Genomic DNA, 20162 nt, shown 5'->3' with positions numbered 1-20162 from the left:
CGATCATCTGAGGAATACAGACCATTCGAGGTTTACGTGTAGGAAAGCAGTTTTTATACCCAAGCGGAAAATGTTAAGTAATTTCCGAACATTGTCTCAGGTAAGAACCCCCTACTGTTTACAACAGAGGCATGAGCCATTTCAGTGTGCTTTTCTTAGTGCAAGGAGCCCTGTGTGATTGTTCATGCCTGTGAGCTCACTTAACCACTCTCTCCTGTGGAGTCTTTCGGGCTCAAAACTGCTTTTAATGGATGTTATAAGTTCTTCTGCGGCCCATGCCCTTTTCTTCGTAGAGGAATTACAACTCTCATTAAATAGCTGTTTTTTTCATTGTCAGACGAATATGTAATCACTTTACTTTGATACACTGAAGTGCACTAGAAATACAAGTCTTACACAGACTCTTGCTTCTTTCTGGCATCGGGTTTCTTTATCGTCATCACATACATGCACCAGGGAGCTCTCTTCCTTAATTTTTGCCTCGAAGGTTTCTCAGCAACAACAAAAAAAATCCCCACACCCTGCTTTTATGTCTGTTTCAGTCTAGCATACAGCAACAGATGGATGGTAAACATGCAGTTGACTGCTGACAGTTATTTCATCCAGCATCTGAGAAGCACAGCCAGCACAAATTCCTGTTGAATTCCTGCCCAGGCTTCTAAGTGCAGAGCGTTTTGATTGTCATGTTATGATTGTCCTGCCCTTTAAGCAACCGAAAGCACACAGCGGGATCGGGATGTTTGTTTTGAATGAAGATTCGAGACAGAGAGAGAGAGACAGAGTGACAGAGAGAGAGACAGATTGACGGAGTGAGAGAGAGGGAGAATAATTACCATTAAACACAATGAGGTGTGTTCTTAACCAATAGAGTGAGGATACTTTTGGGAAGCGAGGACATTTTGGCTGGTCCTCACAACTTCAAAGGGCTGTTTGACGGTTTTTACTTGGATTTAAGGGTTAAGTTAGAATTAGGTTTAGGTCCAGGTTGAAGGGTGAGACTAGGGCTGGGTGATATGGCTGAAAACTCTACTGCAATATAAGTGTTTTATATTGGTCGATATCGATAATTATTGATATTTTTTATGACCTATTTAAAATAAGGACCGGGAGAAAAATACATTCAATTTAAACATTTTTATTTTAAATTTAACCTTCCTCTGATTATAATCCCCTCAGCTATCAAGGCAGAAAGGAAATGTCAACACAACCATGGAAAACACTCAAATAATAAATGTAAAAAACAAAGTGTAAAAATGTAAACAGAGAGAAACCTGAGAACTTTTTTTCTGCAGGTTTAGTGCAGAAAGTTCACTGGCTGATTCACCTTCTGCTGAATAAAATGTTTTCAGATATGTGCAATGTTTTGGAAACATAGCAGAAACTGAGGTAGACTTGACTGAACTATAAAACCAGCCTAGACATATGAACAACTTTAGTCACTCTTCTTACTCTAAACATACATGAACTATTCAATTATATTTTTATTGCAAGTGTGTTTTAAAAAATAATAATAATAAAAAAAGCAAGTGTAAGAGATGTTTGTAACCTTCTACGTTGCTTGGTTGCCTGAGAGCGAGTGCCTTTGTTCATGCAAACAACCTCGCTTCGCAACTTCAGGTTTCTTCCGACGAAGAAAAAAAAAAATATCGAACGTTTTATCGAACGCATTTTTTATTGGTATTGATGACGTGTCTATCGCGAGACATATCGCTATCGTTTTATCGCCCAGCCCTATAGGTGAGACATTTGTTTTGATGGTGAAAGCTCGGTGAGGGGCTGGAGAATGCATTATGTCAAGGAGTGTCCTCAGAAAAATACAAGTTTGTGTGTGTGTGTGCTTGTGAGAAAGCAATATTGCTTTTTCTCAATATTTGGCAGAATAGCTAGAAATGAAAATCCAGCAGCGTGTGTTTTTCTGTAGATCAGAAGGTCCACTGGGCTGACTTACCAGCAAGATATGCAGAACAACATTTCTGTCTAATCTGTTTCTCAAAAACAGAATCTTTCAGTGAAAAATGCCAGATTTGCTTTGCTGTTGAGTAAAATACATTTTCAGACAGTAGAAACTAAGGTTTGAGTCCAGAGGTCAGTGTAATATGTTATACTGCAGTGGTTTGAATAATGCAGTTGCTGTCACTCTGGCCTTCCCTCTGAAGGACCAGCTTTTCTAATTTTAAAGTGTTGGTTATATTTTTGCTCAATAATTTCACTTGCTGTACATAAACTAGAGTGTAATGTACAACAAAATGAAATTGCCATCATTAGCAAAAACGAACAAAGGAAGGACGACTGTCAAGGCCGGTGCTGTGGAGAGAGCGCGCTACATGCAACAGGGTCTGTCATGACTCTCGGCTGACTTTGTAAGTGACAGGGATGGGGGTACATGTAATGTATCCACTGCTTTCCACTGTGCGCTTTGTTCTCCTGGGAAATGAAGTCAGTGTGGGCTCCCTCTGCTGCTTTTAAATCTGTGGAGTCCCATAAGGCAGAAACCCCTGAATGGCCACTGGGAATACTCTGTGAGCTTCCAGCTCTGATAAGAAGACAGCTACCTACAACAGAGGTGGAGGATGGACAGAGAAGATGGGGTTGGGAGACAGCATGGAGGAGAGAAAGTGTAAGGCACTGTCATGTAGGAGATTATGTGAAGACGGAAAGGGACTAGGAATAAGCGCATGCTTTGTTTTGAGTGGTTGAATAGCTTATTAAAATAGGGATGGCGTGAGGTAGTACAGTAGTATAAACATGAACATAAGCCAAGCTTTCTTTTTTATGTTCTAAGTTCATACACAGGCAAACTGTTTAAACCTGAGGGGATAGGACCACTCATCCTCCATCTGATGAAATTGGTATGCAGAAAAGGTGCTCTGTCCTTCAGTGGTGGCCTACTTTGAAAGTAAAATAGCAACTATTGGAAAAATAGAATGCCAATACAGTACTTAATATGCGTGCATATCAGGCTAGCGCAATGCTGTGGAGGCACACCTGAGAGGAATGTGAAACTTCGGGCCAGGTGCTCGGTTCCCCAGGAGAGTGGGGACCGGAGGGTTTGGAGAACAGAGGGAGTGTTTGAAGTCCTGGAGGACGGTGCTGATTGTGGGTGGTATGGGAAGTCATAAGCCTCAAAAACACATGGTGCCACCTGGTTGTCTGAAATAGGCTGCCGTGCAATTATCCGGGCCCTGAAGTACATCTGCAGCATGGAGTTATTGCAGATTTATTTTCTGAGTGTATGTTTCATGTCAGCTGTTCTTGTTTGAAGATCTTGTGAAGGGGGTGGACTTATACATTTCTTAGATGGAACACGTAGGCCAGTGGAATTGGCACTTCTCATGGCACCATCTTAAAAAGAAGGTTCTCATATATTTGCACTCGTTTTCTATAGTCATTTCTTTTTTTTAGTCCCGACTTTGAGAAGATATTTGACATTTAGGAGGTACTCCATCCTGCATTTGTCAGACAATAATAATAATAATAATAATAATAATAATAATAATAATAATAATAATTTCAAGACCGCAATAAGGTAAATGAAATCAGACGATTAAAATAATACAAAGTAAATTGAAATTAAATAGCCAATGTTAAGATAAAAACAACAATCATGATAATGAAATAGATAGGACATGAAATAAATAATGAATGAATAAAATGAATAAAAAGCTTGGGGGGGGGGCTTTGTTTGTTTGTTTATCTTATGATTGTAAAGCACAATTTACACAATTCAGCCGCGCAGCTTGTGATGTGTTTGTACTCGGATCATTTACCTTTTGCTCTATTTCTAGAAATAAAAGGAAAACGTTCAAATGCAGCGAGACAAGTAAAGATATATCATCGCTTACATCGTCATCATTGCTTCTCGGTCGGCCTCCCCTCTAGATTTGTTTTTATCTAATTTGAACAGATTTTCCCTTGTGAATGTCAAGATTTTTTCTATCCCCTTTTTCTGCCTTTGGCAAACACAGCGGTGGTCCCCACTGTTCCTTTGTGCATCTCGCAGGCGACCTGACCTCACCAGACTCAACTGCTGTTACGGATAGCAGCTCCTGGGCCGAAAAGGATGAGGCAACAGAGAAGCTGTCTGTCAGAATGAGGAGAATGCCTCCTGTATACAGTGCACATATCCAGTTTTGTTATGTGCATGCGAACACACCTAATAACCCACATACACACATAAACACACACTCACAGACAATCCTCTATCCTTGGTTACGAATGGCCGTCAGGAGACTGCTGTATATCCCTTTCAAGATGATCCCTTCCCCTCTCCTCCACCTCCTCCAATGGGAGGCTTATCCTGTGCTGTAGGATCTGTGAACCTCCCCTTCTCTCCAGTCCCAGCACTGCTGCGTGGATCAGTGTAACTCAGGTGAAGATACGGTTGGAAGGAGAAAAGGGAAGAAGGGGCAAGAATGTAACCGTGATACACTTTCTTTTCACATGATCGCGGATCAGTGGCATTTTCCAGTCCTGAAAGCGTTTATCCTTTCGTCTGACTTCAGAAACGTCTCTCTGAATTCACTCATGATTTTCCATATTAGCTTTTAAATGAATCAATCACGGCAGAGAGCAGACTGGATGAATGTAAACCATTCATACAACCTGGCACTGTGAAGTCCTTATTAGTGTATGTGTGGCTCGAGTACGTGTTGATTGACATCAACACATTTCTCGGGTGAAGCCCATCAGCTGGTGTTGAGGAGAATGACAGCAATAACCATTCAGCGCACCACATTGCTTAAGCGATGTACTTACACGTGAAATGACCACGAACTCTGCCTTTTTGAGCCGTAATGGCAGTATTTTCACTGTTGTGGTTTCAAAAGAGTGATATCTTAAAAGCAAATCAAATGTGGAAAGATCTTTTGTATAGATGGCCGAGTACAGTAGATTTCCGTTCAGTGCAGGATGTAAAATTGCCCTTCCCCTGTTAGACAGTGATGTGCTTGTGTGAGAAAGTCTGATATTGTGCTCACACATGCTACCAACAAGTCTTTTTTTTGCAGCGTGCAGAAGGCTGCATCTGCTATGCCCTGTACAGTATCAAGCATTTAAAAGATGCACCATGGAATAAACAGATTGTGCGTATTAAGAGTGTATCGTTGTATGCATGTATTTTCACCACATTTTCTTGCATTTCAACCCAATTCTGTCTTCTTGACAGCTGGAGAAATGCCATTATGAATTTATTTTTGCTCCTCTATGATACGTCTTGGCAGGATTCAGCAATTTTTCTCCAACATGTGTGCCCTTACGCTTTATATGTCAGAGGAAAATCGGAACATCCATAAAATTCACCTGACAACTGACACTTGGCCGGCGATAAACATCTGGTGCTCGCAAAACCTGTGTTTATCTGTTGTTTATGGCTATAAAGGGCGAAATGACAGTTGGGAGTGGAACACTTTGAGAATTCCTGTTTATCCTTTTTTTCCTTTTGTGTGCATCATTTGTGGCTATTCGTGTGTGCACCTATACTGTATGTGTACATTTCTTTTGTTTCTGTTGTTTAACTCCATCATAGCAGTAATTGTACCAGTGAGTCAGAAACTCTAAAGGCTCAGGTCAAGATCAAGACCTGTGTGTGGTTGTGTGTGAGAGAGAGAGAGAGTCAGAGATTGTAGTACAGGAGGCTGATGAGGCCATACAAACGCACATTCCAAGGATCATCTTGTGCCATTGGACATGTATTTGCCTTCATGTGGTTTTCCTTCATGTAGCAGCACCTACTGTAGTAAGACTTAGGGCAGCACAGCCTGTGTACTTGCTTTTGATCAGCACACCACAGCAACATCTGTACAGTCTTGGGCATGTTTCACCTCACGCCTTTACACAATTATTATGAAGCCTCAGTGGACGCTGTACTGACTTTCAAAACGTCCTTGGGCTCAAGTCTTGTCTCACATGCCATCATAATCACCAATGTGATTGACATTTTTGACAATAGCTGTGTTTCCATCCGCTAATTTTTATGTGCATTTTGAAGTTTTGCATTAGTAAAGGTTTAGGGAAAAAAATAAAAATTTAACGTTGACGCTTTTTCGAAAAGGAGTTAGTGTGCTTAATAGGAACAATAAGATCTTAGGCGGCCAAAGCAGCTAGGTTTGCTTCTTCTACTTCTTCTTTGAGGTGCATCGCTGGTTCACAGACAACTCTTTCTTTTCCAATTCACGACCTCTTCTCCTTCTACTCTGTTTTACAGCCTACATAGCCTCGTTTATTCGCTCCAAACGAGTTGGTGGAAACTTGCCTAATTCGCATGTTATGTATATTTTTCTACTATTTCAAAGGTTTGCATCAAATTCACTTGACAATTACTGCAGCTGGAAACAATGCTAATCATCATTGCCAAAACATTTACTGTCAAATCGTAGTTCCTTTGTGCGTTGGCCTAATCTTGAGTGAAATCAGCAAAAGGTCACTCTAGATTTGATAGACATGTTCTTTCACAAGAGATCTTAGGATACATGGCTCGCTATGCATCCCCACTGCTGCCTCGTGTTTAATTTTAACACCTCCCTTGATCACATCCTTGCAATAAAAGAAAGTAGGTGTCATCATGTTACAGCGCCTTCTTTTTTCTACTGCACCAAAAAGGTAGCAGTGTAACATGGGGACTTAAAAGATGCTTTCAATGAAACTGTTTTTCTTTTAATCTTAACCCTTACCGCTCGCTAATGCACATTACCTTCTGTCTTAATTGTTTGCAGTTAAATAACAAATGGGAAAAAAAAGATTGTCGCCAGGCTAATTTGTTTTTTGTGTAATTGAGGTGGCCAGCTGTAGTGCCATTACTTCAGACAATGGTGTATTGTAGGTTCGGGGGAGTTAACGGCTAAAAGTCTAGGTCAGCAGTATGGTCTTTTATTGGACCCATCCACTCACTCTCAGGCTTCACTTTATAAGGGAAACTTCACTAAGTGACTGACTCAGTGCCTCAGCATCCCTTTTACTGCCAACAGGTTAATGCAGAATCCCATCCAAGTCATCCAGGCAGCAGGGTACCAGCAGGACCTATAAACACATCATAATCAGCCCACTAAGAGGTGGGTTGCACTTAAATGGTCTGTGCCCCAAACACCACAGATACCCCTAATTCCACTGTAGCCCAAGTCAAGAATCCAATTACAGCACTGCGACTGGAGTCATCAGTGTCAGAGCCAGAAGTCTGCTTTACATGCGGGGTTCTGACCTCCTGCCTTCTCCTACAGCACAAAAGCAAGTCTATCATTATCACTCATTAAGCCTGACTAACCTGTTTTTATTCTCGCTGACTAAACAAAGGATAATTAATCAAGATTTGGACTCTGTACTGTACAGCATGCCATGTAGTGTCACAGGCTGCACTCTAGTGCGCCAAATTAAAATAATTATAGGTTAGCTGCTTTTCATGTCGCAAAATTATCACAAAAGACATTTCGATTGCACATGAGCAGCGTCCATTTTTCTAATTCCTGTGTGTGTATCTTTACAGTTCATCTATTCCTTTTCTCAACACTCACTTATCGAGCTCTCTTCCTGTTTCTTGAGGGATTTTGTAGCTTTTGTAGGATTTCTCCTTACAATTATGTCTTTTACGTCTCTATTAGTGGCCTGTTGAGTACAGTGATTTCACTGGAAATAGTAATTTTCATAGGAAGTGGTTACTATGTACTGGAGGACCACAGTGTTTGTGAGTGATTCTGAGTAAGAAGAGCAGCACTTTGGCAATCCAGATGGCTCACATTTTATTCTGTTTCTACCTGTCCGTCCTTGCAATTCTCAGGAGTATCTTTTCTTTACTGTCCCTGACCACATGGATACTACACCCATGTAGAGCACATCAGCACTCAACACTGCTGTTAATCTATTTCTAAAAGAATCTGCATTCATTATTGTATAAATAGGATACTCTGAATACCCAACAGTATTCATTATTGAAGCAATACACATTTTTTTTAGCATCGATTCAATATAATTGTTTTCATACTACTACTGTATATACAGCAGATGGAATATTTGGTTCAGACTTTTGTCTGTGACGTGCTTGCAATGACACAAAATGTTGACATGCTAATAGTAGCTGACTGTAGCTGGAGGACATCATGCCACTGCAATGCAGCTTTTGCAGTGAGAGGCTCCTTGAAAACAACCATTCGGTGCTAATGTGTATATGTATCTATCTGTCTATCTCTATATATAGATTGATAGCCACGTACTCTAAAAAGAAAGAAAGCTCTCTGGTTTACTCCTTGTAAACATCGAGACAGGTGAGCAGCTCAACAACTGTGATTTGGGGATTTAAATGCAGTTCACGACTGAGTGGCTCTCTTTACACTCATATTCTCCCTGCCTCGCTTTTAACTCTATCCCCAGGTGCCGCATGGTGCATCTTTAATCAGGGCATGTCTGCCTTGACACCTCCATGTCACCAGAACATGCTTTGCTGCAGCTGTGTGAAGAATAGTCATCAGGAGGTGATATGATGGAAGCTGTTACAGGCTCAATCACGATGCAGGACCAATCGCTGCTTTTTATTTTATGTGTGTGTGTTTGTGTGTATTTGCACCTCTATGGAGGGGCAGTGTATGCATTTTAGAGGCAGACATAGCACCAGCTGTCTTTTATGTGATTGGGGACTTCCAACTTTACTGTATATATCTGTCCCTGTTTTGATTGCCAAGGATAAACCTATTGGTGCTAACAAGCGTGGAGTCAAGCTGCCAGAATGAGAAAAAGTCATTTCCCCCTCCTCTTGTCCTCATCTCTCAGCAAACCTTGACATTTTCCAGCACAGAAATGTGAAGTATTTTTTAAGTCCTTTCACGCCTCAGTTGACAAATTGGATCAACCTATTGGTTAACCTTCACAAGAAGAAGAGATAATACTTGAGCACATTTCTTAAAAATAAAACGTAAACATGGTCGTCTTTTCCTTGTTTGACAGCCTTTCATGCATCACTGTTCTAAGCAGTTTACTTAGACACACCTGCATGTTTGAGCTTTCCAAAAAGAAATGGTGCCCACACTGAGAACCGAAAAACACAACCTTAATTTATTATTACAATTCTTCTTATTATAGACCTATTATTTTCTCTCTGTACTGGCAGATATGACTCACTGCAGCAGAAAGCTATGGGCTCCTCAGTAATTATTTTTCAGTAGTACATTCAGACTTTACAGGGTTTTAATTTTCATTCAGAAATTAGAGAAAAAAAATTCATAATGTCGAGACCTAAACAAAAGCGACAGCTAATACAGTAAATATTAAAGTGAATACACAATAGTGATATACTGAGTGTCCTGAGACAGAATACTAATCAAGTGAAAACTAATTTTGCTTGTTTAGCATCCTATTTTCATCCTGAATTATTGAAAAAGTAATAAAAAAAGGAGAGAAACTGGGTTACTCATGAAAGGGAGACAAAGTGTAAAGGAATAACTCTGCTTTATAAAAGATAGAGAGAGGGCAGATTATGTTCTGTCAGCTGACAAATGTACAAAATGCAACCCTGTCGAATACGCTCCAAAGTAGGACAGTCTCTGCACAGACAAAACCCAAGCAGGTTCTCTGTAGCAGACAGTATAAATGACATCCAGAGCATGTTTAGTCCTGTTTTAACCATGTGGCGAAGGAAAAACACTTCAAATTCAAGAGATGTGCAATTAGTCGTTGTCACGATGCTTGTTTGCTTTCTTACCAGAGGTTGGATGAGAAGAACAACATCAATTTCATCTCTTCAGTGGAGAGACTGGTCTGCTGTGGACGTGTTTTTTTTTTTTTTTTTTTAACTCATCTTAGCACAAAGACAAGAGGAGGAAAACAGCTAGCCTCAGTTAAAAGACACACACACAAAAGTAGTTGTAGTTTAAAGGCTTGTGACACAGCTTGTAAAACGACATGTAAAATAGACAAAGTGCAGCGTGTGACCGTGTCCGTTTATAAGCTGTTCCAAGACCTGTTTTGACAGAGCCCGGCTACTGTTTCCTCTTTCCTATTGTTTCCAGTCTTCCAACAATAAACTAGGCCAAACATGACCTGGACTGTGCATCTCTGGTAGAGCAGGGGGTGAAACCGATATCAGTATCCTCATGTAACTCCTGGTAGGACAGAACACAAACACATTTCCTTACATCTCTTTTAAAGGTGATCAGCAGTACAGGCGCACACCTAAAAACCTCCACTGTTTCAGCCTCTTTCAGTTTACTTTGGAGTCCGTCTCTGGGCTTGGTCCTGTGTAACACGTTAGAGACCACAGTGGCATCAGTAATCCCGTCAGCTGTCCAAGGAGCAGCCTTAGCGTCAAGTCTCTGTTCTTCATCCCCTCATAGTGACACGAGCCGGGCTTCGGCATTGTCTGCTGAATGCTTAAGGTTGGATGGCATAGTGGGGTCTTAACAGACGCGAGGGGCAGCCGTTTGGACCATCAGCCTAGTGCCTTCCCACCAGCGCTCAAGCGCATTGGGTCACAACGAGCAGCCTTGGCACCACCAGAGAATGGTTTCCTAGAACTGATTGGCTGTCAGGCTCAATCCATTCGCTGCCCCCAGGAGCATGTCTCCATGACCAATTTAAGAGCCAGAGTCAGAGCCTTCCCACACTCCCTGCCGCTGAGAGAGAGAACAACAGTCATGTGTAGATGTGGGCAGATTAAATATATACTTGTTAAAAGGCTGTACAAAGCCCAAGGTCATTGACAATGCTCAGAGTTATTGATTTGAGGAATTTCTGTTATTTGCAGACTATTGTTATGTTTTCCCTTTTAAGTTAATTTTTCGCAGTTTCTTTTGAACACATTTATTCAGTGTTGGTATAAAAGCGAATGTGACCTTAGAGATGCTGTGTTATTGCTCCTCTCTTCGTAAATCAGATTTTGCTAAAGTCTGTTTGAAATAGACATTAAGTGAATCTCACCAACACGGCATTTCTCAAGATTTGTATTTATTTTTATTCTTAGAGATCAATTTGAAATTACAGCCTTAAACTAAAAGTTAAGCAAATCATGCATAATCATGATATCCCTGACATTACTGCCCTGATTCTCCACTTTCAATAGAAACTGACCATGTCCATTTGAAACATTAATGGTTTGCAGGAGTCTCTCTCCTCTCCTCTTGGAATAGAAACAGGGAGCGGGGTCACTAAGGGAGATCTGTGTTGTCTCAATTAGAAGAGGAGGCGTTTTTCTCACTGGGCCCTGCTCCAGGCCCAGCTGTGTACCTTCCACCGTGGGCTGAGCCTCTCCCTGCATACTGAAAACATTACTCGGCACAGGTCAGAGTGTCACTCTGCGGGACTCCTGCTCCCATAATACACACCTTTTATTTAGAGATCTTGAATAACCAGAACCAGATGGTCTTAGATGGAAGGATAGATAACATAAAATTTGTTAGCTCAAAAACTCACACAGTCATACTTGGTTGAACGATTGCGTACATATATTTTGGAAGTGTGTTTTGACACACATGAGTGTGCATGCACGCACTCACACACTCTATTCACAATTTCCATCATCATTATCATTATCAGCCACTTCCCCCACTCCCTGTTATCATTAGGCATGATGATGATGATTGCATGGTTGATAGCTCCAACCCCCCAACTGCAGCTCCACTGTAATGGTTCACCTTGAGCTGAGGAGTATTTCTAAAAAAAAAAAAAAAAAAACAGCTTCAACATTTTTGCTATGTCAAGGTTAAAGCCTGGGAATGGGAACAAAAACACCTCCACAAATAGCTTGAAGTTGTGTTCTTGCTGATAAGAGAGACACTTAATCATTTCACAGGCAAGCATTTATTTACTGGAAAACACTTAGAAAATGTCCACTCGCATAACGCATATTATTATCAGGCACTTATCTTGTTGTCACCACAGCCTGCGTTGTATCTCACTCACACGGAGTCTTTTTCATTCTCTGGTTTAGTATGTGCAATCAGTGCAGCTTTGCTAACCCAAAAGTAACAGGAATGATTTCAAGTCTTTGAGTCAAAAGGAGGGGGATTGCCTTTTTGCGAGAGGGAGCATGCTTTTGAGATCCAAGATAGCAGGAGGAGTGGATAGAGAGGTGTGTATCCACACTGCAAATTGGCTTCGGGGTTGAGAAAGAGACCTCTGTTTAGCCTTCGTCAATGGGAGAAAGTGGTCACAGCTGGATTTCACTGGTCAATTGGTACGTTCAGATCTTGAGCGTGCTCTCTATTTTTTGAAGGTCTCACTCATTATTCCAGCTATGACTGGGCCAGGCACTGTTTTACCCTCTAAGTCTCAATCTTGCCAGTGGACATTGAGCAACACCTTTGTTCACTATGTTTTCCCCCCTAATACCTTAATACTTTTTTATTTATTCTGAGAGCATGGATCTGTAGCGTGCCCAGTGACTCTTCCTCAGAATCCATCTCCTTTAGACAGGCTGGCAGCTTTCCAGCAGCTCAATCCTCAGTGTGAGTCCCTGAGATGGAGGACGGGGCACATGTTTGCAGGCAGATTGCACAATTGAGGGAATAAATTGCCTTGTGGAGGACCAGACACCACATTGTCTGTTCCACTCTGTGTTCCTTTGCCTTTACTGTAAATATGTTTGTTGAAGACCTGTCATCTGCAGTTTCTTTTATTTCTTTTCAAGGCCTGCTCATTTTATGGTGTCTAGTGGTGGGGCTCAGCCGGATGGTCTGTGTCCGGAAGTGAACATGTGGTAGTGTTTAGCTTTGTAATGCCCTGGGTTTTATGGATGTCTTGAGGGAGATATCACATGGAAGGCAACCAGGATAGTGATTCTGGGCCAGCAAACAGACTGGATGTCCAAGTGTTGGAGAACTCTTGTTATCACAGAGCTTCCCAAGGGCATACCTCAGTCCAAGGCCCACAGAGTAGGCTTAACATGGATGCCAAGTCATCTTTAATAAGCCAAATCTGTTTTTTGCTCAGACATTCATGTATTTTTTCAATGGAACCTCTATCAATTTGGTGACTCCTTTTGGCACAGAGCAATCTTGAACTCCCCCTCAGTTAATGGAATGTGTAACAGATATGCTCACCAGAGACTTCTCCTCATGTGGTTATGTTGGCTCCAGTGAATCTTTCATGTTTTGTTAAAACATGATTTTGAAATACTTCCTCCTTGACATGCTTCTCAAAGCTCTTCACCCTGTAAGTTAATATATTACCACAAATCAGTTTGAAATGCTTCCTATTTATATTTCATTGCTACATTTCTTTTCTCAAACAGCCAATATCAAGTCAAAAGCATTTGACCCCATTATTTCCCTTAGAGGACCATCTGGCCTAAGAATGGTCAATGCCAAAGTTGAGGTCTAGAAAGCACTGTTTGTATTTCCACAGATTTTCTCCAGTCTTTAGACTGAGTTCGTCCAGATAAATACGTGTTCCTATCACCTTATTCCACCCAACATCAGTGAATAAATGACTGTGCTGCTGGGATTATTGATCTGACAGCCATGGCACAGAGATAATACGGTGTATCGCTGTGTGATATTATTACCATTGTACACAACGGCTTCAAGGAAACCAACTAGCTGCCAGAAAACCCTCCCACATTGTGCTCATCACAAATGTCTCTTTACTGAGTGATTGCTCGGGAGATTCTATTAACAAATATAAATCTGTGTGAAAAGGATGGCATTGTTGTCAGAGTATTACATTTTAGCCTCCGGGCAACTAGTAAAACACGTTTAAATGTTGGCAAGGACTTTGATCAGCTGTCATGGACCGCCACTGTTGGACAGGTTAAGCTTTCTTGGCAGAAAAGAAAATTAGATGGATATACATTCCCAAAGTCACATTTTAATAAAAAGAAAAACAAAAACTTCTGTCACAGTTTAACTCGACAGTTTAACTCGAAAGTGGGGACATAAAAACAGAATGAAACAAATTTACTAACAGTTTTACAAAGCGTTGCTGAGCTCATGTAGTAATATCCTTTATAGAATCTCGTGGTGGACCTCGGTCCATCCTTGCTTGTGAACGACTGAGCCTTTCCAGGAAGCTGCTTTCATACCTAATCATGATACTATCACCTGATACCAATGAACTTTCCCAGACTTTAGTTGCTCCTGTCCCAACTTGTTTGAAACATGTTGCTGGCATCAAATTCAGAATAAGCATATTAGTCACATATATGCAAAAAAACAATGAAGTTGAATTGAGTGTATGTCAGAAAGGAATAGTAAATTATATTCTGTTTTCTTTATGTCTTACACACCTTACGCAGCTCCTTTGGAATCAGGGTTGTAAGACGCCAAGTGGAGGGTGTGATTTTCACTACTGTCTGACAACACCTTTGCTTTGGAAACATTTCTAAAACTTGTTTTATTCTTGTGGACAACCATCTGTTTGAAATATGCTACCGATAGTCATCCTCTCCCCACACCTGGTACTGCAACTAGTGTGGCAGCTCGAATGTGCGCAAACCCTCCAGGGCCCATCAGTCCACATGCGCTGCTCAGAGGAAACATGTGACATGTGGCATAATTGAGTCAGCCAGCAAATCCTGTTGCAGAAAATCAACCAACTGATGCCACTACTCAGTGCCCAGCGGGGGAGCTGTGAGCTGTATGGGATGGCATCAGAAAGGAATGTGCCTGTTTCACATTATTAAAGCCAGTGTTTTTCTCTTTAATTTGAGATAGCATGTGGCCCTGGGGGTAAGGATGAAGACAGCTGAGGCACTGACGAATGGGCCATGAGCACCCTGCTGAGAGTGTAAGGTATCTAGGTGAGAGGTTCAGGTGGCAGCAGAGAAAAGAATGAAGGTTTAAGAGAACAATTTAGTACGAAAAGCAGCCAAATTCCCCCTCTCAGTTTAATTTGCCCTCTATCTGTGGGCCATTCTCTAAGGGAGATCATTGTTTCCTCATGTTTTATTTTTCCTCGCGCTCCAATTTCTTTGTCCAAGGCTCTTTCCACATAAGAAATCCAGCATGATTCCTTTGGCCTCACTGGTTATAGACTCAGTATATGTGAGTCAGGATACTGTAATGTTGTGCTCGTTGGATTTATTTATGAAGTAATGAATATTTATTATGTGGTGGGTTTGGAGGAATTCTAAAAATTGCTGACACTGAAACGTGGAAATACATATATTTGCCAGTCTTGTAAAATTAAATGCAATCAAAAAGCATAACCCTGGAAATTGGGTTCATAATATTTTTTTATTTGAAAACAGAAAACCTCATTGACATTACAGTTGACAGTTGAGCACCTGTGTTGATGTCAATTTTTCACTAGTTTCACCCCCCTGCACCCCCACTGAGTTGCCAGATAGACTGTGCAGTTATCATGGAAAAATGCCACTGTAATTGAAAATTAACTTGTCAGGGCAAAGCAGATGCACTACATTTTTCCCACCTGTAATGGAGTGAAGCGCTTTGTACCTGTGTGTTTTAAAAAGTGCTTAATTACTTCAGCGATCAGCAGTCACAAAACTGCATCCACAAGTATCCGGTTAATACTTGTAGGTGATAGTAATCCTGACGAAGATTGAAATAAAACACTGTGCCACGAAGGTGGTGAACCCAACCAAGTGTGTAGGGTTTTGCTCATCGTGTCAAGATTATTGTGACACAAAGAGTTGCTTCCTGTTAAAACACCTTCACTTCATATTAATTGGCTAGCAGCTCCTGCCTAAACGCATTCATGAATTCTAAACTCTTTAACCTCTCACCACGTTGCTTCTGTTAACAAAAAGGAAAGTTCAAGCACCTCTGAGCTGAACTCAGTACGAAGGAGATACAGCTTGTTGTGTATCGCAGTCCGAGTAGGCTTCAAGTTAACGTACAGTCCGCCACTGATGAGCATCCTCAGGTGTTGACAGAAAATCAAACTGTAATGCTGTACATATAGAGCATTGGTACATACTTAGGGCCTTTTTAGTGCTGCTTAATCCAATAAAAACCTGCATACCTGATGTCATGTGTTGACAGCAAGCTGGAGGTAGCTTGGGTGTCATCACTTTCTTGCTTCTGCTGGATGCCCAGGAGATGTTGCCTCTTTGTTTCTTCAGATATGCAAGCCAGCGCTAGGGGAGCAGATTGTTTGTTCTAGATTTCCTGGGAGACTCCCACCTTGGGCTTTAACAGAGAAGTTGTGATGATTAGCAACAAAGTGTGCTGGCTCTCCCGCAAGCCATCAGGACGAGAGGGAAGGGTCTAAGGAATTTTGCTGCTTCCTTATTGTGAAACATTCTCATTTATCCCCCTTCAGTACTGTAATTACAGTTTAAAATTGACCTTTTATCCTGTGCGTGGACGTCTACGTTTTCGGAGGTTGATGTTATTGGAGTGTAAGTGAAGACTAATGCACACTGACATGTGGTGTTTCCCCAAGAGATTCCATAATGTCTCCATTATGAAAGCAACGGTCTCTTCATTCTTGGACCAATTTGTCTATTGTGTTCAGTCATGTAGCAGGGACTTAATGCCATTTTCTGGGATTGTTGGCGGGGTAACACAATTATCTCCTTGGCTCTAGTGAGTTGACAGACAGGGCCTAAGGGAAGAAGCTGTGCTTATCAACCATCTACCCACTGTCACAATGACAGAAAAGGTAGCACACACAAACAAATGAAGAGCGGGGAGTCATCCAGAGGACTGTGCTCTGATGCCACAGCTGATGATACTGCACATTATGGAGTTCCAGCATAATGTTAAAGGGGCTGGTCATCAATCATATCTGCCTATCAATAAACCAGTGATGTACTACACGTACAACACTTGCCTTATTAATGTAATGTTAGCCAGAATGCATTTCAACCTGCTGAACTGCAGTGTTGCCATTTAGCTTATTTTAGAAATGTGGTGAGACCTACCAAATGTTTCAGCAGTAGGAGCTCAAATAGTGGCTGGTTTGTTTTTGCCTTTTAAAAAGGAGAGAATTATATGGAACTGAAATGTTGAAGTTTTCTGCTATGGAAACTGTTTTTTAATTGGTTTATTCCATCCACGCCGTCCCTTCCATCTTGGCCTGCCAGCTAACGTTTCATTTGCATTTTAATGTATGTAAATAATTGATTTTATTTTTTTGTGGGAAATGTTGAAAATATATTTTTTGAATGTCATCACTCTTGCAGTGTCACATTTTGATTAAATTGTTTTATTGTCTTGTCCCATTGCATATAATTTCCAACATTCTAAAAATATTGTTTTTTTATTTTTGTTCCGGCAGTGAAAAAAGACATGAAAGATGAGACTGATGACAGAATGCAGCAATTCAAGAAAAAGGCAAAAGAGCTTCGCATCTTGGACGCCAAGACAGCGCAGAATCTTTGTAAGTATATGCAGTTATATATTTTTCGGGTATTTTACAGCCAGTAACCATGTTTAACACCATTAGTTCATAGAGTACTATATTCTTTTTAACCATGATCTTCTATGTCAGAAATGTCAGTGTTCTTTTCCATGACACCCCAGGCATTTTTATGCCCCATGAACAGCTCTACAAAGCTGTTTGTGGGGAACAGTAGAAAGTCCTTAACAGTGATAGTGTTTTAGTCAGCCCTTTGGGGAATTGTTTTCTTGGCAGTCCTTTAGCGGTCACCACAAGTGCATATAGATTGTTTCCAGGCTCCCTGTCTGTAATCATGTGTCAAGTAAATTCCTATCAGAACTGAGTACTAAAACTACATGTAGGTGTTTGTAATCCCCAGGAGCCTTGGTGGAGTAAATGCTGAGTTGATACTGGTGTGCAGTATCTACCTCACCCTCCAAACGTTCCCATACTTTGGCTCATTTTTGGTGAGATGCAAATGATCTGCAAAGGCCATGTACAGGTCCCACAAAACTCTTTGATCCCATATCCATAAAATGTGTATGAATTTGTGAGACAAAAAAATTGAGTGCCAGGCTGGCAGTCTCGCGTTGATCGGTGAGTAGAGCATGTTGTTATTATTTACCCAAATCTGTGGGATTTCATCTGCAGCCTTGATATCCTTCACCTCAGAGATACAATGTAGGTGACACCTCATGAAATATACATGCCAAATGCTAAGATTACACGCCCTTGCAACCCGTACCTCACCCTATTTGTTTAGCCATGGTTTTCTTACCTTTCTCTTTTAAAGGACGAGTAGAGGTGTATGCAATGGCATACTGTAGACTGAGATAAGTGTATTTTTAGGTGGATAAATTCCTCTGTATACTCTGGATGAGGACTGCAAGCAGACTAGAATGTCAAAATAAGCTGAGGGATGCATGTACATCACAGGCACATTAACAATTTTATGTGCCTCCCAACCAATTCCCTTCCCATGTGCTGGTGATATCTTGCAACGGTGCAGTGAGGTTTACTGTGTTCTTGCATCCTCCATGAGCAGAGGCCAGATGAATGAGTTCATCGGGTAAAATATTGGGGTCTGATGTCAGTAAGGGGCATGTGGAATGAACATAAGGATGACACATCAAAGCGTCTGTGTGTGTGTTTGTATCTCTGTGTGTGTGTGCGCATGTGAGCATGTGTGCACGTTTGAGTATGTGCCAGTGTGCACGTGTCATTGCACTTGTTTATGGGCTGTGACAATGTTGATAGGTGTCACTGCCATCTTTGATTACAGCCTCAGCAGATGGGTTTTGAATTTGGCAGGAAACAAAAATAAGTGCAGAAAATCTCACCTCCAGAATGGCAATGGGTGGGAGGCATGTGGTCCTACACAGCTACACAGCTCCCCCGAGGATCCTTGATACATACACAGCATCATAGATCATATTCACTGCCTGCTGCAGAACCGTCTAAGCTCCCTGTTCAATTTTGATGTGCGTTAGTGTTGAAGGTTCAGTGACTGGGATAGGTAGTGGGACAGCTAAATGATTGTGATGTCAGTGCCACATTATGTATTCTGGTGCAATGATTATGCATACTGCTGTTTGTATCTAGCTATCTGTCTGTCTAAAAAAGCTACTTACAGCTTTGACTATAAGTTGCAGGTGAGCGTTTGACTTGTGGCTAAACCCTGAATAAAGAGAATTACATTTGTCAACATGAGATAAAATACAAGCATAGACTACTGTTGTGAAAGGAACCTGAAGAGCACATACGCTGAGTGAAATTAAACATTTTGAATAAGTAGGCTAATATGCTAAAATGTAGCACTTTAAACCTGAGACACAGGACATGATTCAGGTTAAATTACAGTGTAGAGGAATGTAGAGCTGACCACAGCAACCAGAGCCCAGTTCTTAATGAAAACCAGTTTTTCAACTGGTCAATTAAATTAGAGTGGACTATTGTACTGAATGCAGACCTGACATCAAGAGTAATAATAACTGAGATACAGTCATTTAAATAATCAGCGTCAGTTAATCAGTTGCAGCATTGATACATTTTGGTGCTACAACAGCAGCAGATGCCAGATTGGACATTTTTCGAGTTTCATACTTTATCGTAGAGAGTGCAAGCATTTCTTTTTCTGCTATCTAGAATAAAAACACGCTTTGTTACATTGCAGGCTTAAAATGTTTAAAAGTTCAGAAAAGGATCCTTCATAAGAAGTTAGGCCAGAAGCATGCCCTGTGAAAGCAGAAGTCGTAGGATGTTTAAAACTGAAAGAGAAAAAGCAAGTATAAACCAGGCAGAAAAGTTTACTTTCTTTGAAGTTTGGCAGAAATTTGCTTGGAGTATGCTAGATTGAGTAAAACTGAATAAAATAAAACATTTTTTATTCTGTGTGTATTCATTTTTGTTAATAATAAACTTTCTTTGTATAGCCCCTTTCATACAGGAATTGCAGCTCAAAGTGCTTTACAAGAAAGAAACTGCATGCACCAAGCTTCACATAGAGAAGACAGAAAGGACCTAAAAATGGATAAATAATGGATGTGAATGTTAAAATTAAGTTGCTGAAGAATTTAAATCAAGCAGAGAAATTTGGCTTATGCAGTTTTTGTTAGGTCAACAGTTTATGTGCTCAAATTTGAATTTGAAGATGCCTTGTCAAAGCGCACACTGTCTAACTAATCATAAGCTCAATCACTTCACAAGACATCCGTGTGCAGTGTATCCACTGTTTAAACCAGTGAAATGCCTTTTCCACCACAATCACTAAATAAAGAAACAGGAATAAACCACAATACAGATTTTGTGTTTACAGATTATGCTTGAGAATAATATATGGTAATTTTAAAGGGAAAACCAATAATCTATCATGAAGGCCATTTGAATGTGTTTGCAGTGACTAT

General features: G+C 40.8%; 1 protein-coding gene across 8 annotated transcripts in view; it reads left to right on the top strand.

The window, feature by feature from the left end:
- The window catches only part of diaph2 (diaphanous-related formin 2), a 377012-nt gene that overhangs the window by 195957 nt on the left and 160893 nt on the right, over positions 1–20162 (top strand). For all 8 annotated transcript variants that reach the window (XM_070962307.1, XM_070962304.1, XM_070962305.1 and 5 more), the window contains one exon: positions 17158–17259. In XM_070962307.1, coding sequence (XP_070818408.1) covers positions 17158–17259 — 102 coding nt within the window. The remainder of the gene's footprint in view (positions 1–17157; positions 17260–20162) is intronic.

The sequence above is a fragment of the Chaetodon trifascialis genome, chromosome 5 (genome assembly GCF_039877785.1).
Source record: "Chaetodon trifascialis isolate fChaTrf1 chromosome 5, fChaTrf1.hap1, whole genome shotgun sequence".
In the NCBI taxonomy this organism is placed as follows: domain Eukaryota; kingdom Metazoa; phylum Chordata; class Actinopteri; order Chaetodontiformes; family Chaetodontidae; genus Chaetodon; species Chaetodon trifascialis.
The sequence above is the reverse complement of the archived record's forward strand: the minus strand, read 5'-3'. Positions and strand labels throughout refer to the sequence as shown.